At 43.6% G+C, this 24805-nt stretch overlaps 1 protein-coding gene across 1 annotated transcript in view; it reads left to right on the top strand.

Annotated features, from left to right (window-relative positions):
- Positions 1-24805, top strand: part of stab2 (stabilin 2) — a gene marked incomplete at its 5' end in the record, with an annotated part of 34640 nt that overhangs the window by 4451 nt on the left and 5384 nt on the right. The window contains 56 exons of the mRNA XM_084345234.1: positions 373-488; positions 1549-1634; positions 1953-2019; positions 2105-2200; positions 3230-3352; positions 3432-3628; positions 4379-4506; positions 4601-4734; positions 5666-5745; positions 5978-6127; positions 7128-7271; positions 7366-7428; positions 7545-7661; positions 7776-7829; positions 7902-7982; positions 8632-8784; positions 10130-10189; positions 10275-10376; positions 10503-10589; positions 10865-10976; positions 11066-11246; positions 11676-11769; positions 11873-12031; positions 12219-12314; positions 12420-12512; positions 12587-12634; positions 12755-12882; positions 12969-13071; positions 13482-13559; positions 13652-13741; positions 14033-14140; positions 15193-15324; positions 15439-15567; positions 15688-15750; positions 16226-16324; positions 16399-16594; positions 16673-16768; positions 17653-17710; positions 17814-17887; positions 18008-18133; positions 19083-19156; positions 19248-19319; positions 19695-19814; positions 19893-19937; positions 20014-20097; positions 21201-21356; positions 21580-21708; positions 21858-21917; positions 22069-22245; positions 22541-22630; positions 22711-22857; positions 23313-23381; positions 23671-23794; positions 24094-24243; positions 24323-24427; positions 24631-24738. Coding sequence (XP_084201360.1) covers positions 373-488; positions 1549-1634; positions 1953-2019; positions 2105-2200; positions 3230-3352; positions 3432-3628; positions 4379-4506; positions 4601-4734; positions 5666-5745; positions 5978-6127; positions 7128-7271; positions 7366-7428; positions 7545-7661; positions 7776-7829; positions 7902-7982; positions 8632-8784; positions 10130-10189; positions 10275-10376; positions 10503-10589; positions 10865-10976; positions 11066-11246; positions 11676-11769; positions 11873-12031; positions 12219-12314; positions 12420-12512; positions 12587-12634; positions 12755-12882; positions 12969-13071; positions 13482-13559; positions 13652-13741; positions 14033-14140; positions 15193-15324; positions 15439-15567; positions 15688-15750; positions 16226-16324; positions 16399-16594; positions 16673-16768; positions 17653-17710; positions 17814-17887; positions 18008-18133; positions 19083-19156; positions 19248-19319; positions 19695-19814; positions 19893-19937; positions 20014-20097; positions 21201-21356; positions 21580-21708; positions 21858-21917; positions 22069-22245; positions 22541-22630; positions 22711-22857; positions 23313-23381; positions 23671-23794; positions 24094-24243; positions 24323-24427; positions 24631-24738 — 6011 coding nt within the window. The remainder of the gene's footprint in view (positions 1-372; positions 489-1548; positions 1635-1952; positions 2020-2104; positions 2201-3229; positions 3353-3431; positions 3629-4378; positions 4507-4600; positions 4735-5665; positions 5746-5977; positions 6128-7127; positions 7272-7365; positions 7429-7544; positions 7662-7775; positions 7830-7901; positions 7983-8631; positions 8785-10129; positions 10190-10274; positions 10377-10502; positions 10590-10864; positions 10977-11065; positions 11247-11675; positions 11770-11872; positions 12032-12218; positions 12315-12419; positions 12513-12586; positions 12635-12754; positions 12883-12968; positions 13072-13481; positions 13560-13651; positions 13742-14032; positions 14141-15192; positions 15325-15438; positions 15568-15687; positions 15751-16225; positions 16325-16398; positions 16595-16672; positions 16769-17652; positions 17711-17813; positions 17888-18007; positions 18134-19082; positions 19157-19247; positions 19320-19694; positions 19815-19892; positions 19938-20013; positions 20098-21200; positions 21357-21579; positions 21709-21857; positions 21918-22068; positions 22246-22540; positions 22631-22710; positions 22858-23312; positions 23382-23670; positions 23795-24093; positions 24244-24322; positions 24428-24630; positions 24739-24805) is intronic.

The raw sequence follows: 24805 nt of genomic DNA, 5'->3' as shown, positions 1-24805 counted from the left end.
CACACAACACACAGCACACAGCACACAGCACACAACACACAACACATACCGTACAAACACGTCAGCTGATGTCTTTTAACAGAGACTTTGTAGACGAGCTTCACGTCTTCTGAAAGGTCGAGTGCTTCCTGAGGCGGAGCTCAATGCGTCTGTTGTAAGATCTGACAGCAGCCTCATGAGAGCTGGATCAGGTGTGAACAGGTGTGAACCGGTGTGAACAGGTGTGAACAGGTGAACCGGTGTGAACAGGTGTGAACAGGTGTGAACAGGTGAACAGGTGTGGACAGGTGTGAACAGGTGAACAGGTGTGAACCGGTGTGAACAGGTGTGAACAGGTGTGGACAGGTGAACAGTCTCTGTCTCTCTCTGCAGGTACTACATCAGGACGGCCAGTCTGAAGCTTCCCATCAGCGGCTGCTCCTTCGAGTGCTACAAACAGGAGGAGGTGAGGAGCTGCTGTCCTGGTTTCTGGGGTCCAGACTGTATCGGTGAGTTCACTGACACCTTCATGTCTTCATGGTCCGACTCACCTGATGTGACGCTTTGGACCATTCTGAACCTTTGGACGCATTAATGTCACGACAAGCTCCCCCAACACTTTACAGGCAGGAGAACAGATGATTGTGATCGGTTAAAAGAAACAAAAGAGCCAGAATGGTTCTGTTGACCCGGTCGCAGAGTGATTGAGGGAGATCTGGTTATGTGAGATTGATATGACCAGATGTATAGGGTTCATCCTCTGAGGAGCAGAATTGTGATCAATAGACCTGAAGATCAGGAGATCGGACACTTTGATGAAAGTCTTCCTCTTGGAGTCCTCCACTGGTGTACAAGAAGGAACAAATCAGTCAGAATCAGTCAGAGACAGAGTTTCACACAGTTTATAAAGTGTCTCCAACTCAACAACTCACTAAACTGACACATTTGTTAAGGGAGTCTGGGGACAAAGAAGTCGCCTATACTGGTTACTGTTTAGTGTGTTTGTAAAATGTGACATGTTTAGATCAATAAAATGTTTCTTCTTTCATAAATTGAGTGTAAATGGTGAAATCAGTGTAAACAGTGTTCAAACAGCTGCTAGAAGACACCAGGTTGGTCTTGAACCAGGACTCAGCCACAACCAGGAGAAGCGTCCTGATGATCTGAGGCTCTGACCCGACACTCAGCTGTCTAACTGCTCTGGTGACACCAGAAAGTGTTTGGTTTCAGTGCAGAGGTGTGTCCTGTCACATGTCCAGTCCAGTCCTGCAGGATGCAGATGGTCCTGCAGAAACCAGGTCTTCCTTCCTCTGCAGAGTCTCTGTCAGCAGGACACAAATGTGCTGACAGTCACACTTTGTGAACCCCCCCCCCCCACACACACACACACACACGAAGACAGGTAGAGATGGATTCATTCACAGATCTGTGATGTTGTAACGAAGCGTCTGTTTGTTCTGTGGGTAAAGAAGGAAGCAGAGCTGATCTGTGGAGATAAGACACAACGTGACAACAATGCTCTGACAACCCTCCACTAACCTCTGCTCACTGCTTCCTGTTGTGTGTCAGAGTGTCCCGACCGGGCCGACAGACCCTGCAGCAACAGAGGAGTGTGTTCTGACGGACTGGGAGGAAACGGCACCTGCAGCTGTCGGGTAACACACACCTGGATATATAAAACACACACCTGGATATATAAAACACACACCTGGATACACAACAACACACCTGGATATATAAAGCACACACCTGGATACACAACAACACACCTGGATATATAAAACAGGTTCTGGGGAAATGTTACTTCGTTATCAGGGGCCTTTACTTTGGTCTGTGTGTGTGTGTGTGTGTGTGTGTGTGTGTGTGTGTGTGTGTGTGTGTGCGTGTGTGTGCGTGTGTGTGTGTGTGTGTGTGTGTGTGTGTGTGTGTGTGATGCGTGTGTGCGTGCGTGTGTGTGTGTGTGTGTGCGTCAGTTGGGTTTTGCAGGTGTTGCCTGTGAAGACTGTGCCTCTGGTCGTTATGGTCCCGCCTGTAGCTCAGGTAACAAAGTAATAATCAATAAATCAAATCACGTCCGTCGTGTTCACGTCTCACACTCTCCTCTGTTTCCTGTGTGTGTGTTCAGTGTGTTCATGTGTCCACGGCGTGTGTGACTCTGGATTAAGAGGTTCTGGTTCCTGCACCTGTTTCTCAGGATATAAAGGTCCAAACTGTGATCAAGGTCAGTGTGCTGCTATTGATCCTCATCAATCACGTATTATCTAATATGATCAATAGCTGCTACGTTCTGATGTCATGTAACGTTAAAGTTTTACCTGTTAACTGTGTTGTTACCTGAGTTCTTACCTGAGTTCTTACCTGTGTTGTTACCTGTGTTGTTACCTGTGTTGTTACCTGAGTTCTTACCTGAGTTCTTACCTGTGTTGTTACCTGAGTTCTTACCTGAGTTCTTACCTGTGTTGTTACCTGTGTTGTTACCTGAGTTCTTACCTGAGTTCTTACCTGTGTTGTTACCTGAGTTCTCACCTGTGTTGTTACCTGAGTTCTTACCTGAGTTCTCACCTGTGTTCTTACCTGAGTTCTCACCTGTGTTGTTACCTGTGTTCTTACCTGAGTTCTCACCTGTGTTGTTACCTGTGTTATTACCTGAGTTCTCACCTGTGTTGTTACCTGTGTTCTTACCTGAGTTCTCACCTGTGTCGTTACCTGAGTTCTTACCTGAGTTCTTACCTGTGCTGTTACCTGTGTTCTTACTAGTGTACCTGTGTCCTGTCTCTGCTAACCTTCACCTCTGTCATCGGTTTGTTTTCTCTTCTTGGTTCTGTCACCTGTCCAGTTCGTACCTGTAATGCTACCTGTTACTGTTAGTGAGTTGGTTCTTTACCTGTTAATTGTTTATTATTTACTGCTTCTTAGTATTTGTAATATTTGTTTTTGTTACCTGTACTGTCTTTTCTTGAATTAAAATGTTCTCTTACTGTTACCATGCATCTGTTACCTGTACTGTTTCTGTACCCTTACCCATTACCTGGTAACTCACCTGTGTGTATCTTTTACCTGTCACTGGTTACCATTACCTGTGCTGAAACTGTCTTCAGAGTTATGCTGTTTCTCATCAGCGTGGTTATTGTTTTTTTTTCACCTTTCACCTGTTGGAACCATCTTGTGTTTCAGAGTTAACTGCGTGTGCGGCTCTCAGGTGTTTCTTACCTGTATAGTTACCTGTTGATTTACCTGTCTTGTGTTTCAGAGTTACCTGCGTGTGCGGCTCTCAGGTGTGAGCAGAACTCTCGCTGTATGGAAGAAGCTCTGACAGGACAGCTGGTGTGTCAGTGTCTCCCTGGTTACCAGAGATCAGGAGCTCAGTGTTTGTGTGAGTCATCAACATTCTGATCAATCAATCGGAGGTCTTGAAGAGGACATTAAAAGTCTTGTCTCCTCCGTCTCCTCAGCTATAAACCCGTGTCTCCAGGGTGTCTGTCACGTCCAGGCCTCCTGTGTCCACACCGGCCCCAACCAGCATCTGTGTGCCTGTAACGAGGGATACACCGGGGACGGACGAGTCTGCATGGCCATCGATCCGTGTCAGACCAAACAGGGAGGCTGCTCCGCCGGGTCTGCACGCTGCGTCTATGACGGACCGGGGAAGGTGAGGATGTACTGAGGCCAGGGTCAGGATCAAGAGCAGGACCAGGATCAGAACTGAGTTCAGGATCAATATCAGTCAATATCAGGAACTGGGTCAGCAATTTGATCACTACCAGCATCGGACAGCACGATCAAGTTCGAGAACAAGTTTAGGATCAGGCTCAGAATCACGATTGAGGAATCAAGATCAGAATAAAGAGCAGGATCCGATCAGAAGTGAGATCAGGATACGAAACAAGAGCAGGATCAATATCAGAAACCGGGCCCTGAATTAGATCACAATCAGAATCAGATAATATGATTAAGATCAAGATTAGGATCATAATCAGGAGCAAATACAAGGCCAAGAACAGAATCTGGATCAGGAACAATAGCAGGTAGAGATTCAAGATCAGAACAACAAAGAGGATTGGTATCATGAACTAGATCAGGATCAGAACTGGGTTCAGGACTGAAAATAAGAACAGGATCAATATATGGAACTGAGATCAGGAATTAGATCAAAATCAAGACCAGATCAAAATCAAGAGAAGGAACAGAATCTGAAACAAGACCAGAAAGTGGGTCAAATACAAGATCAGAATCTGGGTTGAGATTATGAGCAGGATTAGGAAAAGATCAGAAACTTGTTTAGGATCAGAATCTGGGTCAGGAACAACAGAGTAATTTCTGCCTGTAGGGGGCAGCAGTGGTTCAGAGGGCCGTGTACTGAGAGGACATTAACCCTGGTTTTATCTGCTGTCTCTTCCAGTCTCACTGTGAGTGTCTTCCTGGTTTTGACAACCTGTTGAACGGCGGCTGCAGCCTGAAGGACTCCTGTAGACCTGATTCTTGTGACAAGAACGCCAACTGTTCCACTGTGGAACCAGGAAGAGTCGAGTCAGTCCTTTACTTTCCTTTTGATCACTTCTGGATCTACTGAACGTTGTCAACACGTATTATTACACAGATCACCTGTCTGTCTGTCCCTCAGATGCACCTGTCTCCAGGGTTACCTTGGTAACGGTAAGGTGTGTTATGGGAACATCATCCAGCGTCTGACCAGTCTGAACACTGAGCCTGGAGGACAGTGGAGCGGTCAGCTGAGCAACGCCATCACTCTGTTCAGTACGATCATCATTCATTCAGTTTCATTCATTTATCAGACGATTCTGTCCAAAACTAATTATCATAAGTGATTTAAACCTCTGTAGGAACAATATGTCTGTCAAACTGTCCGTCCACAATCTGAGACCAAACTGTCTTTATTCGTTTCTGTTTGATTAAATGAGACAGAACAGATTCCTCTGTGAGCTTTACAGCTGCTCCTAGATGGATTATTAACATTAGACAGAGCCACGATAGCTTTTCCTAGTCTTTATGCTAAGCTAAGCTAACCTAACCATGTCCTCACTCCACATCACACTAACCATAGTTTATATGACATACATGTCTTTTCCCTGACATTAACCATCAATGTGCAGAAGTGAGAATTTAAAAAAAGTTGTCGCTTGAACATAAAACAAACGTTGAACCAGAGATTGTTTTTAAGTTGATTGTGTTTAGAGGCGGAGCTGTAAATGTGATCAATGAGAATGAGATCAGTTTGGTTGAGACGTGATTTTGATTTATGTATTCAGCTCCAGGACCCTCTCATGATGTCACACTGTATTGATTACAGTCAGTCAATACAAACACTGATTAGTGGTGAAACCAGGTGTCTCTTTTCAGTCTGTTCGTCTAGTAATCGGAAGGTCGGAATCCCGGCTCCCCTCAGCTACATGTCGAAGTGTCCTTGAGCAAGATCCTGAACCCCAAATTGCTCCTGATGAGCAGTTGGCTGCCTTGCATGGCAGCCTCTGGCATCAGTGTATGAATGTGTGTGTGAATGGGTGAATGTGGCATGTATTGTAAAGCGCTTTGAGCTGTCAGTAGACTGGAAAAGCGCTATAGAAATGCAGACCATTTACCATTTACCATATAATGAATTTGTACAAGTCTTTGTACCATAGATAATAAATAACATCAGATGTAATTCTGTGAGTTTTTGTGTTTTCAGATTCTCTCTCGTGGCCTCTGCAGAGTTTGGGTCCTTTCACTCTGTTTGTCCCGATCAATAAAGGCTTCAGGGGAACTTCAGTAAGAGTCACAGATTCATCTGATGATCAACTTTAATCAGCAGCTGTTTTTAAATGTTATTTCTTTACAACCTGAGTCTGATTTTTAATATTTTACTACAACAGTTTTCAGATCCAGACATTTCTACCAGAACTTTAACTGAGGAGATTATGTGCGTGTGTGTGTGTGTGTGTGTGTGTGTGTGTGTGTGTGTGTGTGTGCGTGCGTGCGTGTGTGTGTGTGCGTTGTCCAGGTGAGGACTCTGACAGCTGACGTGTCCAAAGCTAAATACCTGTGTAAGATGCACCTGGTTGCCGGGGTGATGCCCTTTGACACTCTGAAAAAAACAGACGTCTTTTACACCCTGACTGGAAAATCAGCTGAGATGGACACGACAGAGGGGGTGAGTTACTACTGCTGCCGCTAGCTGCTGCTGCTAGCTGCTGCTGGTGTGATTGCTCTGGAGTGATTGTTCTGGTGTGGTTGCTCTGGTGTGATTGTTCTGGTGTGATTGCTCTGGTGGGATTGTTCTGGTGTGATTGCTCTGGAGTGATTGTTCTGGTGTGATTGTTCTGGTGTGATTGCTCTGGTGGGATTGTTCTGGTGTGATTGCTCTGGAGTGATTGTTCTGGTGTGGTTGCTCTGGTGTGGTTGCTCTGGAGTGGTTGCTCTGGTGTGATTGCTCTGGAGTGATTGTTCTGGTGTGATTGCTCTGGTGTGGTTGCTCTGGTGTGATTGCTCTGGTGTGATTGTTCTGGTGTGATTGCTCTGGAGTGACTGTTCTGGTGTGATTGTTCTGGTGTGATTGCTCTGGAGTGGTTGCTCTGGTGTGATTGCTCTGGTGTGATTGCTCTGGTGAGGTTGCTTTGGTGTGATTGCTCTGGTGGGATTGCTCTGGTGTGATTGCTCTGGTGTGGTTGCTCTGGTGTGGTTGTTCTGGTGTGATTGCTCTGGTGGGATTGCTCTGGTGAGGTTGCTCTGGTGTGATTGCTCTGGTGGGATTGCTCTGGTGGGATTGTTCTGGTGTGGTTGCTCTGGAGTGATTGTTCTGGTGTGATTGCTCTGGTGGGATTGTTCTGGTGTGATTGCTCTGGTGTGGTTGCTCTGGAGTGATTGTTCTGGTGGGATTGCTCTGGTGGGATTGTTCTGGAGTGATTGCTCTGGAGTGATTGTTCTGGTGTGATTGTTCTGGTGTGATTGCTCTGGTGTGATTGCTCTGGAGTGATTGCTCTGGTGTGATTGCTCTGGAGTGATTGTTCTGGTGTGATTGCTCTGGTGTGGTTGCTCTGGTGTGATTGCTCTGGAGTGATTGCTCTGGTGTGATTGCTCTGGAGTGATTGCTCTGGTGGGATTGCTCTGGTGGGATTGTTCTGGTGTGACACGTCGTCTGCTTGTTCCTCCAGGACAGTCAGATTAAGATCCGTATCCATGGCAGCAGGAAGAAAGGTGTGATCGTGAGGCCTGACCTGGTGGCGTCTAACGGGATGATTCACATCATCAATAAGCTGATGGACAGTGTTTCCCCCACAGTGGAGAGTGACACACAGGTGAACACACCAGATCGATACTGAACTGTTTGTGTCCACGTGTTTCTGATCAGTTTATTGATCAGACTCATTACATGAATATGTTTCCTCTCAGGAGAATCTGATGAAGATCATCTCTGACTACGGAAAGTTTGACAGGTTCAAGTCTTTATTAGAGGTCAGTAGGTCACACACATTAAATCACCAACAGGTCGGTCGTTGGTGAGAAACTCTGCTGTCTGTACAGTTTGTGCACCGTTAGTCACATTAACTGAAGTGTTTGTGTCTGTGCAGAAGGCCGACCTGTCGTCAGTCCTGGACCGTCCTGGTCCAATCACCGTCTTCGCTCCGAGCAGTTCAGCCTTCGATGCGATGGCTGAAGGACACCTGCAGTACCTGAGCAGTGCTGAAGTGAGAACATCACAGACACAAGTCATCACAGCTCTAAACATTGATTTAATTGAACCATTTCAGTTGGATGTAATTCACCATAATGATCCAATTAAAACCACTTTAATCCTTCAGGGTCACAACAAACTGGTGGAGCTGCTCAGGAACCACATCATCCTGTCCACGGCGGTCAGTACAGCCGACATGTTTTAATTCACTAACTACACTTTCATTCGTTCATCGTGTGTTCTTGTTTTAAAGCTGGAGGTCTATAACGCCGTGTCCAGTCCCAGAATCATGACGACAGCCAATCAGGTTCTGACGATAAACGTGACAGAAAACGTGAGTGTGGATCTTAAAAATGTCTTTGTGTTGTTCTCAGGTGTCCTGAAAAAGAGATCCTGAACATATTGATACGTCTGTGCTTTGATAATATCACAGCTGCTCATCATCAACAGGACGGCTTACAAAACTAGATGTAAAGTAAAACACAAGAGTCGCACCAACAGTTTGTTTCACTGTGAATTCAGTATCACAAAGTCTAATTCAGACTGTTTGACCTTAAGGACGAGACCAGGATCAGGACTGTAATCAAAAGGTTTAAGAACAGGAACAACTTTATTCTGATGTCATCTGAAGCCTCAGGCACCAAAACTGGCTGCTGGTTAACAAATCAATTCATTTAAATTGGAACAAGTTTTGATCACGTTACTGAAAGCAGAGAAACAAATGGGACAAAACAGGAAGACGAAAAGAAAAAGTTTTACTGAGTTTTACCTTCATGACTTGTTGACTTCATGAATGTTTCATCATTCAGTTGATTGTCAGATAACTTCAGAATAAACTGCTCTCAGTAAGTGAGTCAGAATTTAGTAGCTGCAGAAATCACCAAGAGATTGAGTTAAATTGTAAGAAAATAAATTAATTCTAATAATCAATCGTAAATACACTGATTGTTATTGTACAGATTGACCCGTCTTGTTTCTATCAGGGTCAGATTTTGGTGAACGGAGCGGCGGTGTTGGAGGCAGCAGTAGAAGCTAAAAATGGTCGTCTGTATGTCGTGGATGGAGTCTTGACTCCGCCCTCCATCGAACCCGTGCTGCCCCACAGGTGTGACATCACCGACACCCAGATCATCAAGGTGAGCCCCAACAGCAGCCGTCTCCCTTTTCACTTTAAGTCTTTTCACAAAATATTGAATTTGTGTTCCTCAAATCTGAGCGTCATCTCGCATTATCATTAGCATTAGCACAGCTAGCTGCCCTCTCCACTGTACTTCACTGTCTGGGTTCATCTTGAGATAAAACTTGGGATAACGTAATGATTTTTCTTTAGTGAACATCTGCAGGAAGATTTAGATGTTTGACTGTCGACATGAATCCTGAACAGACTCGTTCTTCAGGTGTAACATCACGTTACATCCACAGCAGCTGATGCGTACCGTTAGCCATCTTGTTTTAAACATCAGCGTGCTGCCTGCATGTTTTTGTCTCAGCTGCTTTGCTGCTACTTCCTGTCAAAGTCTCAGTGGATTATAGATGAATTTAATTCAGAAATCATCGATAACATTCCTGACAAATACAATATGACTGAATGTGAGAATCCACTCGTCATGTGCAACAGGTCAAACTGATAAATCACACTGACCGACTCCACTGTTAACTGACACGAGACATTTCAGGAACGCAACGGAAAAACAGACTTTCTTCTCAGTGATGAATCAGTTTCAGCTAAATCTTTATTAAAGGACCAGTCCGATCCTCAGCAGGTAACATCACCATGGCAACCTTTACTTGCAGGTAGAAACACACAGCTGATTGAGATTTATCCAATTAAAACCCTTTCCCACTTTTCCTCTCTCTCTTCATCCTCCTTCAGCTGCTTAGTTAGTTAGTGATAATTACCAGGTAACAAATCTGAAGTTTGAAATTGTAAATGGTTAAAAAATGTCCTTCACTTTTGAGGCCTGTTGAGGGGAAGTTGGACAGAAAGTTTCCTGGAAATGTATTAAAGAAATTAGCAGATATTTATTAGGTGCTTCTTGGAGAATAGCAGAATATTGTTACTAAATCGTGTTCGGGTAAATCTCAATAAAATTTGATGTAAATATTGTCGTAATTTGAGGGTAATTTCAATTAAAATTCAATTATGTCACTTGGAAATGACCTCGTACTCACCTTGACATTTGTGGACCTGTAAAATGAAATATTTTCCAGTTTCACACTGGTGTCTCATTTATCATCTCTGTATAAAAATAATATATAAAGATCGAAGATGAATCAATGCATTTATCTGGTTTCCAACATTTTCACAGTCTTTGCTGTGAACGTGACTCCAGACTCCACCATCAATTTTAGAAAGAAACATTGTTTGAGATGGTTTCAGTCCGTTGATTCTCTGAGTAACAAACAACACTGTCTTCCTCTAAAATCTGACTTTCCTGTAAAGTGCCTTTGAGATGTTTGATGACCTTTGTGATGTTTCAGGGTGAATGTGTCAGCTGCGCAAAGGTCAAACTGTCTCAGTGCTCGTCTGGAGTTTTTACAGTAAGACGTCTCACTGCACTTTTAGATCGTGTCTGACCCTCGTGTGATGATTAGAAACATGACGATCCATCTCTTTATTGATCAGGGCCGCGCCATCTTCGGATGTGTTTACTCTCTGACCATCAGCAGACCGGCTCTGAGCATCCCGACCACAGGCTGCTCTCCGCTCTGCAACACGACGGTCACGGTAAACGAGCACGTCAACGTGATTCAGATTTAAAAACAGATTCAACTTCACAATAATTCCTGACGTTAAGACAAAATGTGATTAAAGACTTTTGGAGTTATGTGATGTGTCTGTGTGTTTGTTCAGACTCCAGCATGTTGTAAAGGTTTCTATGGTCCAGACTGCAGTCCCTGTCCAGGTGGATACCAGACCCCGTGCTCCGGACACGGTCAGGTCAGATTCAACTTCGACACACTCTTATCAAATCCTCAGCACTTTCTGGTAACACCTGAATAAAGTAAAGGTGAAAAGTCAGCGATGACTCCTTAAACGTTACCAAATAACATGGAAACCTTCCTTTAACTGACAATTTTAAAAACTAAACTCAAATGAAAACATCTTTGAACACCTTGAACTTCCTCCTTTACGCTAAAGGGGCTTAAAATTCAGCTGATGCCGTTGTTGTTGGAACCACGGGGTTAAAATCACTTGATGTTTTCTTGTCGCAGTGTTTTGAGGCGATCGGAGGAAACGGATCGTGCATCTGTGAGTCAAACTTCAGTGGCTCTCGCTGTCAGTACTGCTCCTCCTCCAACAAATACGGACCAAACTGTGACAGAAGTAAGTCTGAATAGTGACATCATACAGGTGGTCGTGATGTCAGGACAATGAAAGCTCACCTGTGTCACGCCTCACCTGTCTGTCCTCAGCCTGTCCCTGTATCCACGGACAGTGTGATAACCGTCCTGACACCGACGGTCGGTGTAAACCCGACTCCTGTCTGATGGGTTTCACGGGTCGGTTCTGTGATCGCACGACGGTTGTGTGCGGCATTCCGGGTCAGTTCTGTCACGCCCACGCAGATTGTCTCTTCAGCCAGGGAACCACCAGGTGAGTTTACCTGCATCCATCATACTCAGGTTTAACTCTACAACAATGACTTACAGTCTTTACCACCTGAACCAAGGAAATAACTGGAACAAAGCCAGTTGTTAACTGGAATGGCATTCCGTAGAGCGCATACCTCTGCCAAGGTAAACAGTTCCCTTTTATTCAGTCTCGCCTAATCCATTATCAAACTCAATAGCCCTGTATAACTCTACATTTTAAACCACGCACAACTGATTTACAAACCAACAAACCAACAAAACAACAAACCAACAAAACAAACCAACAAAACAAAACAACAAAACAACAAAACAAAACAACAAAACAAAACAACAAAACAACAAAACAAAACAACAAAACAAACCAACAAAACAAACCAACAGTATTGATGACCTCAGACATTATTTAGAGAATCTCCTGTGTGTGTTTTAGCTGTGTATGTAAACCTGGTTACCAAGGTGACGGTATCACCTGCGTGGAGGCGGACCCATGTGCTCCACCTCACCGAGGTGGCTGCAGCGTCAACGTGAGTCACTCATTGAACTCTAACATCATTTCTTCTTGTGTTTAAAGATTTATCTCTGATCTGTCCTGAAACCTCACTACTGTGTCTGCTGCGCCCCCTGCAGGCCAAATGTATAAAGACAGGACCAGGTTCTCACTCCTGTCAGTGTCTGACTGGCTGGAGGGAGGACGGAGATGACTGTCAGCCAATCAACAACTGTGACGGTCCTGACCGAGGAGGCTGCCACCCCAGTGCCACCTGCATCTATGTTGGACCTGGACAGGTAACAACCAATCAGGTTTCATCATCACACACTGTAACAACCACACCATGCGGTTAACGCCTCTCTGTTTGGCTCTCATGTCTGTTTATTATCAAGCTTTTCTCTTGTTGTAGTCAGAATAAGTTGGGCTGCTCTTCATTCACTCTTTCTTCTTTTCTTCTGATTCTGTTCTTCGTTAAACCAACAGAGCGACTGCAGCTGTAAACCAGGCTACAAGGGAAACGGGCGAGACTGTGAAGCTGTGAATCAGTGTGTCACTGCCAACGGAGGCTGCCATTACTTTGTGAGTAGAGTAATGTAGAGCAGACAGACTGATAATCTACTGAGTCTAGTTGCAGTTCAGTCTGTTTTTGTCAAATAAAGAAGAAGTCAATGGTTTTGTGTTCAGGCCAGCTGTCTCCTGCTGTCCTCTCAGTGGACATGTGTGTGTGGTAAAGGATATGTTGGAAACGGACAGATTTGTTTCGGGACAGTCGTGCAGGTGAGAATCTTAAAGTTATGTGCATTTGTCAAACAATGTTTTAGTATTTTCTGAGTTCTTCTTGATGCTTTCAGGAGCTGTTTAATTTACCGGACACCTCCGACTTCTTCACATGGACGACTGTGAGTCCCTGACACAATCACAGTAAAAAACAACTGGACGAGAACTTTGGCGTTTATACGTGGAACTTATTGTAAGAAAAAAATTGTGATTGGTTTGGTGTCTCTCTCTCTGTGTCCAAGGACTCTGGCGTGTCTCTGTCGGATCAGAACCTCACCGTCCTGGCTCCGTCTTCAGCTGCCGTCGCTCAGATGTCTCCAGAGGACAAAAACTTCTGGACCATGAAGGGAAACCTGCCGAGTCTCATTAGGTGACGGCTCAATGTGACTTTTAACAAACTGAAAGTTAGTTTTGTCTCCAGCAGTTTTAACAGCTCTCGTCTGTCCTACATCACAGAAATCACATGATCCAGGGTTACTATCCATTATACAGCCTGAGCAACACTTCCTCTCTGACCTCTCTCCTCAAGACAACACTTCCTGTTTCAACAACCAATGAGGTGAGTCCACACCAGATCATTCACTTCCATTTATTATCATCTCTAGCCAAAGAATAGATTAAGGGATTATTCTAGATAAAATACTTGAATTTAGACTGTTAGCAAACTTCAGCTTCCTCTACATCATGAACTTATCATCTGATCCACCAGAGGGAGTGCAGGGTCAAATTTGGACAAATGACACTTTTAATATTAAGAAAGTTTGAATAAGCAGGGAACAGCACTCACCACTAAAGCTGCAATGATACCAGAAGCCGAGCAGTTGAACAGGGACATTTTCAATGGGAACTGAACTAATTGATATAAAAATAAAATCCTAGTATATGATTTCTTATTCTGTAACACAGAACTTTTCCATTAACTTCCTGATGATGATGTTCAGATCTAATTCAGTGTGTTTGTTCTGACAGAAAACAGCTGTTGGAGGAGCGACCATCACCACACCAAACGTAGCTGCGACCAACGGACTGATCCACATCATTGATAAGGTGCGCAGCTAACGATGTAAACGATGCTAATGATGCTCTGATACTTCTGTCTCTGACTGTTTCTGATTGTTTGATGTGTTTTCTGTCTTCAGGTTTTAGTTCCTGACAGGAAGCTGAGTGAAGGTCTGCTGGCGACTCTCGCTCTGAGACCCGAGTTCTCTCTGTTCAGATCCTATCTCATCGTACGAACACACGATACACTCTCACCTTAAAGGATGGTCCACGCCAAGAACCAAAACTATAACAATAACTAGAAATATATCATTTTTAATATCACTTCAACTCAATAAGGACAACAATAGTGGTGAGCGATATCAGTGGGTAAACACTGACAGCCAATCAGAATCCATCTGAACTTACAGGGACATCTCATCATTATCGTTACAGTCATCGTTCTTGGTGCAGATGGCCTTAACTCTCGATAAATATTTGTCATGTTGTTAAAAGTTTGTTCTTGTTTCTGTTGTGTTCAGGATTACAACCTGACAGACGAGATCGAACAGGCTAAGGAGTTCACCGTCTTCGCTCCCACAGACGCCGCCGTCACTGATTACCTCAAGAAAATGTCTGCAACTGCCCTGGTACAGTAAAATGAAACAAGTTCAATTTGTGTAATTAAATCATTAACTGTACAGGAGTTACTAGTAAAGGTCCTTTATCACTGTTGTTATTTGCATTAGCGATAAAACTGAAACTGAGCAGGAAGGCAAAGAAAAGATAAAAAGCCAGTTTCTTTGCAGATGATATGATTTTATGTTTTATTTTTATTGATACAAATTAAAACTGCACAATATTTTTTTATTTAGTGGGGAGTGTCTCATGCTTTTACATAAATAAAATAACAATTGACATGTAAAATATTAGAATTTAAGATGAATGAATAAACACATAAAATGAGCAAGCTCCATTTCCTGACTTAGTTATAGAAAGTACATCAATATTATAATTTAACATAATAATATATCATAAATATATGTATTATTGTATAAATACATAATAAAATCATAACATTTACTCCACCACGAGTAACTATACCGTCCGTAGAGTGAAGACTCCCGTTTATGTTATTTTATTTCACTTTGTAAAGTGTTTGATGTAGGATCCTCAGCCTGTGTTTGTCCCTGCACGTATGCATCGGCCATATAGTGCCGTAGAGACCTGGCATGGTGACCGTACATTGTAATAAAAGTGCTGTGCGGAAACCCCCCATGTTGTCTGCCGTGTGTTTGAGCTAACCGGGGCTACCAGCACTAAAGCCGACCGTAACCTTCCCCTTCACCAGCCCACGTTACACTATGCAGATCCATTACATTAAAAGAAAACAACAAACAGGTAAAATAATAGAATCTAAGAATAATGAATACATTTCTGACATAGTCATTATGCATTGTTTTAACATAACTAAACAATCGCATTTATTTTTTTAAAAACAAAACGTATTTTCGCTTAATTTTAAAAAAAAATGGTGTATATTTGCGAGCTTTGTTATGCTATCTATATTTCTTTTCATGCTATGCTAAGTATAAAAATGGAATGATATCTTGTCTTCGTTTTTGTATAACTTCCCAAAATACATTTTAACATTAGGCAAATGAAGTTGTTGCAAATTAAATAAATTTTGTATCATAAACAGGATGTGAATACAACTCGTTACCATGTGGTGGCGTCGGAGTGTCTGCTGAAGACCGACCTTCAACCTGGAGGATACAAACAGACGCTGCTCGGGTTCTCCTTCCAGCTCGGCATCTACCCCCGAGACGGAAAGGTCCGAACACAGATCATCATCAGTTATCACTATCATCATAAATACAGTAATCAGTAATCAATATCATCGTCAAAGGAGCAGATCTATAATCCTCTCTGTCTGTTTGTCCTCAAGCTGTTTGTGAACGACGCTCAGATAAACTCGTCCAACATCCTAAGTGGTGAAGGAGTGATCCACGGCCTGTCAGCTGTTCTGACCATCAACAGGAACCGCTGTGATGAGATCAAATACCAGAAAGTCATGGTACTGTACACCTGTGACCACAGTACCTGTACAGTACTGTACCTGTAAATACTGTGCTGTACCTGTACAGAGTCACGCTGACAAACTGAACTAAACTAACTTTCTGTCTTCTCTCCAAAGGGAATCTGTGTCGACTGTTTGTTCCCACAGAATCAAATCTGCCCGAACAACACGATCCCAGACGTAAGAGTCCACTCTGAACATGACTGAGACTTCACAACATTTACAAACTGGACTTTAATTAAAGATAGACAATGTAAGAATTTTAAAAACAAGAGTTTCCTGAAGGTAGCGGTGAGTTTCACCTGGTCGTCTGTCGCTGTCAGAGAGAGGAAGGCACAGAGAGATTTTGATCAGCAGTGATGGATGTTTCATGTGTTCACCATCTCACTCCCAACAGACACATTACTTCACTGCACATTAGCTGTAAACTAGTGTCTCTGTTTGACTTCATTATTTATCTTCAGCAAACACAGCTCACATCAAAGACATTTCCTTCTTACCGTTTTCATTTTTTATCTATTTATAATAGGATTAATAGGACTATTTTCCAAGAATACAATATTTAATGCAACATGTAACATTTCATGATATACACATTTGAACCCCAACAAGGTGCATGTGACATTAAAGTGTGTTGACTCGCTGTTGTCTGCAGAAGTCAGTGAAGAGGAGGAAGTGTATGTTCACTCGGATGTTTGAAGGAGAGCGTCTGCTGACGATCGGCTGCAAAGCGACCTGCCTGCAGGAGTCCATCGTACGTCACTCGTCACGTCAGCAATCAAACAGACGTTGAAGACGTTCAGTGTTAACGGTCTGCTCCGTCTCCAGGTGCGGAGGTGCTGTGGAGGGTTTTTCGGGCAGCACTGTGAGCCGTGTCCCGGGCCCAAAGGTCAGCCCTGCTTCGGTAACGGACTGTGTGTGGACGGGACCAACGGGACCGGAGCGTGTCAGTGTAACAAAGGTTTTGAAGGGACGGCCTGTGAGACGTGTCAGAGCGGGATATATGGAGTCCACTGTGATCAGGGTGAGTTCACCTCGCACGTTAACTCATAACTCTAAAGATGTCCGCTCCCTCCTTCTTCACTCCGGGTCCTCTCTGCAGACTGCGGCTGTAAAGCGGGACGCTGTAACGACGGCCTGAAAGGTGACGGGACGTGTGAGTGTGAGGTCGGCTGGAGAGGAGTCCGCTGTGATGAAAGTAGGAAGTCACACTCACATCACTGACACTGACACACTGAACACTGTCTCCCAGCAGTCCTTGCTGCAGACTCATCCAACACACAGGAAGTGCTCTGAACATCATAACCCAGTAGGCCGCCTGCTGCATAGGTTGTGAGTGTCTGAGTCCGTTCTGGCTCATGGCTGTAAAAAGGATCACTTGAAGGGCACAGTGGTGATAACGAGGTCACACCACGGGAGCAGGACGAGCGTCATTATGTTAATGGGGATGTGCACAGCAGCATGGAAACGTGAATATTAGTGGAGTATTCATCTTCAGTTGGAGTATTGTCTTTTTTGGAGTGAGGGCCAAAACCAGAATTGTGTGCATGTAGACGTATCCAGTGTTTCCATGTGTGATGCTTCTGCCTGTTCTCCATCCAGCTTCAGTTAATCACATCCACGTCTCCTGAACCTTCAACTGGTTTTCAAGAATACCTTCAGTTTGGCTTCAGGAACAGGATCCCAAGAAAAATCTGCAGTAACTGCAAAAGAAGTGTTAACTCCTAAAGAAACTGTGCATTTTCTTTAATCTGGCTGTGAGCCTCTCCTGTAAGGCCCGAGTCAGGCTGTCTGAGGACAGAACCAGACGATCCATGTTCAAATCAAAGTTGATGCGTTTAAAGTAAGAAATCTAAAAAGTCTCCTGAACCGTCTTCTGTAACGAGTCGACCGCTTCACATCGACTGTTTCTCATCAAATTCTGACTGTATTCTCAGAGAGCTTGTTGATTGTGTTGTTAAATGTGATGACTTCGTTCTGGAAACGTTCTCACGTTAACGTTCTTCTTGTAACGTCGACACATTCAGTTCTGTCTCGTCGGCTCCAGCTGATCAGTCACTCACTCTGGTTTGTGTGTTGCAGAAATTGAGTCCGAAGCTGATGAACTGTGCGGTTCAGTCAAATGTCACACGAGTGCAAAGTGAGTGGACACAAAGTGTTTTGTGCTGCAGCGCCCCCTGCAGGATCTCACTGTTGTCACGTACATGCAGGATGTCTGAGGCTCGTCTCTTCTTCTCTCGCAGCTGTGTGGTCGCAGCAGGCGGCTTTCGGTGTCTCTGTGCTTTCGGATTCACGGGAAATGGAACCTTTTGTCAAGGTAACACAGAACCACCTGAGACCCGCTCAGATCAATGATCCGTTTACCTTGTTAAGTCTGATCGTTTGATAAGATGAAGATGAAGATGATGATGATGATGAAGATGCTGTGTGTGTACAGCTATAGACGCCTGTTCGGTGGCTAACGGCGGCTGCAGTGTGTATGCGGTGTGTAAGAGGACTCAACCGGGCATGAGAGAGTGTGTGTGTAGCAGCGGTTACCGTGGTGATGGACGCGTGTGTGTCGGTAAGATCACTCATTTTATTCTTATTGAACTCTTGATTGGTTCCTTATTGGTTCCTTATTGGTTTCTCTTCTCTTCACAACACCTTGAGTTCAGAGTTGTTTACACACTGACAGGTCGAGTGTTTTTCTTTTGTCATCGTTAGTTTCCAACAAATTAAAGAGTTTAATATTAATTTGTTTGACCTTTGTTATCTACTGAAATTAAAATCTCTTCTACAAGTGACACCTCACCAGACAATCAAAGTAGAGAGGTGAAGCCCCGCCCCTTCCTGTGGACCATCATGGGACCTTATTTCAGGATGAATATGTAACAAATAAATTATTGATCCTGTTTGAATTGTGTCATGAATCACACAGATGATGTTTGTCATCAAACTAACGAAACATCAGACAATACGTCATTATAAAGACGTCACAGCCGACGGCGTCGTTAGTGACGTCGTCTCATCGGACGCTCACAACATTTGAATTATTAATTACAACAAACTGACAAACATCATATGTGTGATTCATGCCACAATTCAAACATCAAAACTTTTATTTGTCTCCTCGTTCACTATTGTACAAGTAATAATTTAAATCAAATTTTAAATAGACCCTCACATTATTCCACTATAGTACACAAGAGGAATGCAAGTATACAAAAAGAACTGTATCACACTGCAAAGCTCTGAAGGGAAAAGAAAAGAAACACTGTGAAAATACTGAAAACTATAGTATTCAGAAGTATCACATGATATCAACAAGCTTTGTGCAGTAACACATTAGTACTCTGAGTAAATATCTAGTACTACAAGTTGATGTGTCTGAAGTAAAAAGTACTGTGAATATTTGAACACACAATCTGAATCTAGCTGTGTTCACATCCATCTGTCCTGATGATGTCACATAAACACACATGTGGTGTGATGTGTTCGAATGCCGCAGGATTTTTGTGTTTCTCCCTCAGAGATAAATCCGTGTCTGGAGGGAAACGGAGGCTGCCACGCCAATGCCGACTGTGTTCATGTCGGACCGAACAAAGTAAAAACTGATTTTAATCTCTGGTGTAAACGACCATCTGCTGACATTGTTTGTGTTTTTCATGATGTCACTTCCTTTAACTCTTTCACAGACTTCCTGTGCCTGCAGTGACAGTTACTCAGGTGACGGGCAAAACTGCAAGATGATCAACTTGTGTCAAAAAGTGAGTTTGTCTCCAAACTGTCGGAGAATCGTCGGTTTGACAAAGATTCAGTTTAAAATGAGAATTATTTGATTTTAATTTGGATTCAGGAGGTATTAATTACTGCATGACACTTAAATAATCAAATATAAAGTGAAGGAAAAGGATATTTCAAGTGTTTTACTTGATATTGTGATATGAACTGTGATGAAGATACTGCGAGGCAACACATAAGTATTGTGAAAGAACTTCAAGCTAAAGACAAAGTACTGCATGGTCATGTAAAAGTCTTTTACGTTAACACAAAAAATCTAAATCATGATTTTGGAGATGAAAGTTGAATATTTCCCTCTGATGTTGACTCGTCCTCGTCTCGTGTCTCTGTCATCTCCCCAGAAAAACGGCGGCTGTCACGAGTATGCCAGGTGTAACATGACGGGTCCAGGTGTTCGTACCTGCACGTGTAACAGTAACTTCATCGGAGACGGTGTCATCTGCAGAGGCACCGTGGCGAAGGTGAGCAACTGAAACTCCGCCCCCTCATTAACATGAATGTAACCAGAGGACTTTAGACTGACGTCTGACTGTCTGCAGGAGCTCCTGACAAGGAAGCTGAGAGACTTCTTCATCGCTCTGATGGTGAGTCATGACTCATTCACTCTGTCGCCTCCTGCTGGTCAAAACTGACTCACTGAAGCGAAATCTCTGGTTTCAGACGCTGGATATTCATCTGAGAGGTCGTGGCCCGTTCACCGTCTTTGCTCCAAACTTTGAAGCCTTCACAGCCATTACAAGCAGGGTGACGAGTTCATGTCTTCATTCAACCTCAGATGTTTCCTGACGTGACTTTTATCTCAACAGCTGTTGGATTGATTGTCAAACTTATAAACTGTCCAATACATTCTGTTCTGCTCTGCTTTGTACTGAAGCACAAATGATTCTGATTTCAATAATTCATTTGTTGTTTCAACTATGACCAGATATCATCACGCAAGACTCAAGAATTATTTTATCTCTTTCCCACTTTCGTTCACATAACTTATTCTTGGAAACACACTGACTAAAACAAGTTTTTAAAAAAGATACATATATTCTAGCTAATGTTTAGCATGTTAGCAAACCAAAGTATTGGACACATGAACATGTTGACCTGATGATGGCGCTAGATTACACATCAGAGGATCAACACGGTTATCATAGTTCATCCTGAGGGGAACATGAATGTCAGAGAGATGTGGAGATGTGAGAGATGTGTCAGTGTTTCAGATGTTTCAGATGTTTCAGTGTGACAGATGTGTCAGTGTTACAGATGTTACAGATGTTACAGATGTTACAGATGTTTCAGATGTGTCAGTGTTCCAGATGTTCCAGATGTAACAGTGTGACAGTTACAGTGTGACAGTGTGTTTCAGTGTTTCATATGTGATAGATGTTACAGTGTGACAGATGTGTCAGTGTTACAGATGTTACAGATGTAACAGTGTGACAGATGTGACAGATGTGTCAGTGTTACATATGTAACAGTGTGACAGTTAGTGTGACAGTATGTTTCAGTGTTACATATGTGACAGATGTTTCAGTTTGACAGATGTTTCAGATGTTTCAGATGTGTCAATGTTACAGATGTAACAGTGTGACAGTTAGTGTGACAGTGTGTTTCAGTGTTACAGATGCTACAGATGTGACAGATGTTTCAGTGTTACAGATGTTAATGTGTGACACATGTTACAGATGTAACAGTGTGATAGATGTGACAGATGTTACAGTAATACAGATGTTACAGTGTTACAGATGTAACAGTGTGACAGATGTTTCAGTAATACAGATGTTACAGTGTGACAGATGTTACAGTGTGACAGATGTTTCAGTGAGCACCTTGCTAACTTGTGATTCGCCTGTTAGATGAAACCTCTGAGAGCAGAGAAACACAAAGAACAAGTTGGCTCTTTCCTGCGCAACCATATCGTCATGTGTCACATCCTGCTGCCTGCTGACCTGAGCCGACCCCGAAACCTGACGTCTCTGTCCGGACTCGTCCTGACCACTGGGTCCACCCAGGTGACCAATCACAGAGCAGAACTGTAGCTAACATTAAGAACATCTGTGTTTGTTCTGTGGATTTGTGACCTTAAGCCACTTAAGAAAGTCCTATAATTATAGTTCAAAACCTTTTCTGAGGCTGATCCAGTATTTTGGATGTAATCTGGACTTAATGGTAAAATTAAAGATAAAATTGTTGTCTTTTTGTTAATTGATTGTTTGAATGTTTCCATATTTTCAGGGCCGAATTTTCATCAATGAGGCTAACGTGACATACAGCGACGAGGTCAGCGTTAACGGGATCTTGCACGAGATCAACAGGTTTCTGTTTCCTCCTGGCATGGACGGAAAACTAGAGCCAGACCTTAAAGTGAGTACACAACACTGCTGCTGATCAATCTACTGATTAGTTTGTCATTAAATCAGTCAGTTAATTGTTTTATTGATTGATTTATCAAGTCTAATCAATAAGTTGCATAAGTCCTTCACAACAATGTGTTTCTGCTGGATTTACCACAGCTGAACCTGAGTGATGTAGCTGTACGTCACGGTTATAAAACCTTCTACAAGCTGCTGGAGGTAAGACTTTAAAACTGTTCATTAAAACAAAGTCTGACGAGGTTCATGTTCTTGGTCGTTTGTTCCTTCAAATCATCAACTTCCTGTTCTCACTTCCTTTAGAGCACCTCTCTGGACTCTCACACTGATGATCTGTACTCTTACGTTTCAGGACTCAGGTGTGATGGACCTGGTGAACGATGTGATCTACCAGCCGGTGACGGTCTTCTTTCCCTCGGATGGCGTCATGGCGTCTCTGCCACAAGAGCAGAAGGACTTCCTGTTTCATAATGACAACCGACCACAGCTGGTGGAGTACCTGAAGTACCACATCCTACAGTCACAGAAGGTCAGGACGACTCAAATAATGACAAGAATAAACTTTTCTAAACAAAAGGCTTTACACCAACGACTGGAGACAAATTAAATCTGTGGCCTGTCGGCAGGACAGCACAAAGTAAAGCTGTAAAAACTACATTTGGATTTGTTTGCTTTGATTGGCATGACAGGAAACATTTGGTTGTGGCACTGATGTGGTTTGTGTCCCAGCCACCAGGGGGCACTCTTCACCTCTCAGGACTCTTCTCACTGAACAGATTCTCTGTTTTTCATTTCCTCTTCAAACGTTCTCTCTCTGCTCTCAGATTTATGCTGAAGGTTTGATCCATCTGGACTCGGCTCGGACTTTGCAAGGTTCACCGCTCTCTTTCAGCTGTGGAGGGATGGACGACATCGTGAGTACAACAAATAAAAAACCACAGAAGAAGAGAAGACAGTGGGCAAGTGTTGATGCGGTTGTTTCTTCTTTGAACAGGGAGAAATCTTTGTGAACGATGGAAAGTGTCGGATCGTTCAGAGACACCTCGTCTTTAACGGGGGGATCGCCTACGGGATCGACTGCCTGCTGACTCCGCCCAGCCTCGGAGGACGCTGTGATGAACAGACGACCTTTGACCTCCAGGTAAATCCGATCATTGCTGATTAAAAACAACCAAAGACAAACTGAAACCAACAAAAACTGGACAAACCAAACATACTGTAACAAGTGTTCCCACCAACATTTATTTTGACCTAACTTACGGAGAGAGATAACAGATTACCAGCACGTCTAGAAAACTGCTGAAGTACCTGAAGATTACCACATTCATGATGTTTGTAGTCACCTGTCAAGCTTTCTGTGTCAGTACAACATTCATACAGTCTACAGTGATGACAGTGACCCATTCACAGCAGGTTCTGGTCATCGAGTTCAGACTGAAGCAAACAAAGCAGTTTCTCATTTCTGGTTGACAACCATCACCTACAGAGAGTCTCTCTGACGATACCGATGATCGCTAACTGCGATCCAACAGCTGTGATGTCACAGGGAGCTCTGGAGGTTTGATGTTCCTGTTGTTCCTTCTTCTTCTGTGGTAGATGGATTGTGGACTGTGCGGTTCTAGATCCAACTCAGCAAGTCGCTGTCCCAAAGGGTCCAAACTGAAGGTAAATCGAATCAAAACTGCTAGAAACTCGCCTGTCCCTGTCTCTGGTTCTGTCTCTGATTGTGTCTCTGGCTCTGGTTCTGTCTCTGATTGTGTCTCTGGCTCTGGTTCTGTCTCTGATTGTGTCTCTGTCTCTGGTTCTGTCTCTGATTCTGGCTCTGGCTCTGTCTCTGGTTCTGGCTCTGGCTCTGTCTCTGGTTCTGTCTCTGATTGTGTCTCTGTCTCTGGTTCTGTCTCTGATTGTGTCTCTGGTTCTGACTCTGGTTCTGTCTCTTTGTTTTTGTCTTCAGGAGGTTCAGAAGTGCGATCTTCCAACCATGTTCGTCACCAAGAACTCGGGCTGTCGCAGCGTCTGTACTGTCAACTTCTGGCAGCCAAAGTGTTGTCATGGTTACTACGGACGAGACTGCCTGGGTGAGACGACACCATCAACAACATTTACAGAGCGTAAACGACAAATGCATACCGTCAGTGTGTCGGTTCAGTTACAACATCAGAGACCTAAAAACAGAAGATCCACAATCTGATGACGTCCTGTGGAGACAAAACAGGAAGTGATGCAACGTCGTAACATGAAGTTTTAAAAAAATTGTAAAACTTTTTTTTACTGTATCATAATGTTGTCAACAAAAGAAATAAATTAATGAATATATTAATGAGCTCATAACATCATGAACGACCATGTGATCAGTGATGATGTTTCTCTCTCTCAGTCTGCCCGGGTGGAGTCGGCTCACCGTGCAGTAACCGAGGAAAATGTGACGACGGTCACCTTGGTAACGGTACCTGTACCTGTGACGCAGGTTTCGGGGGTGTGGCCTGTGAGCTGTGCAGCGATGGATTCTATGGAGCCACCTGTAAAGGTGAACTGTGGCGACAGTTTCCTGTTTGATGTGTGCAGGTTTCATCATCCTGACACTTTTCTTCTTCGTCTGTTCTCAGCCTGTAACTGCTCAGAACACGGGTCATGTGACGCCGGACATAAAGGCACAGGGTCATGTTTCTGTGACGCCGGATGGACTGGAGAACGCTGCGAGATCCAGCAAGGTGAGTTCAGGACGACTTTGTTTCAGTTTGTCGTTATTATTAATGATTTCATTGTTAATTCTTGTTTTCATTAAATAAAACTGAACTTCCTGACGACAAACAGTGAGCACGCCTGCTGGGAAGTTTCCTCTTTGATTAACAGCAGACTGTCACTGATAGTGTGTGTGTGTGTGTGTGTGTGTGTGTGTGTGTGTGTCCTCCAGCTGAAGTCCTCCAGTGTTCTCCGTCCTGTTCTCCAAAAGCTGTCTGTCGGGAAAACAACACCTGTGTGTGTCGGCCATTTTATGAAGGAGATGGACTCACCTGTACAGGTAGAAATACTTCACATACAAAACACAAACATGGAGTGAGAGATGTTCACCATCGTTAACATGTCTG

The sequence above is a fragment of the Pagrus pagrus genome (assembly GCF_965226575.1).
Source record: "Pagrus pagrus genome assembly, chromosome: 23".
Taxonomy (NCBI): domain Eukaryota; kingdom Metazoa; phylum Chordata; class Actinopteri; order Spariformes; family Sparidae; genus Pagrus; species Pagrus pagrus.
The sequence above is the reverse complement of the archived record's forward strand: the minus strand, read 5'-3'. Positions and strand labels throughout refer to the sequence as shown.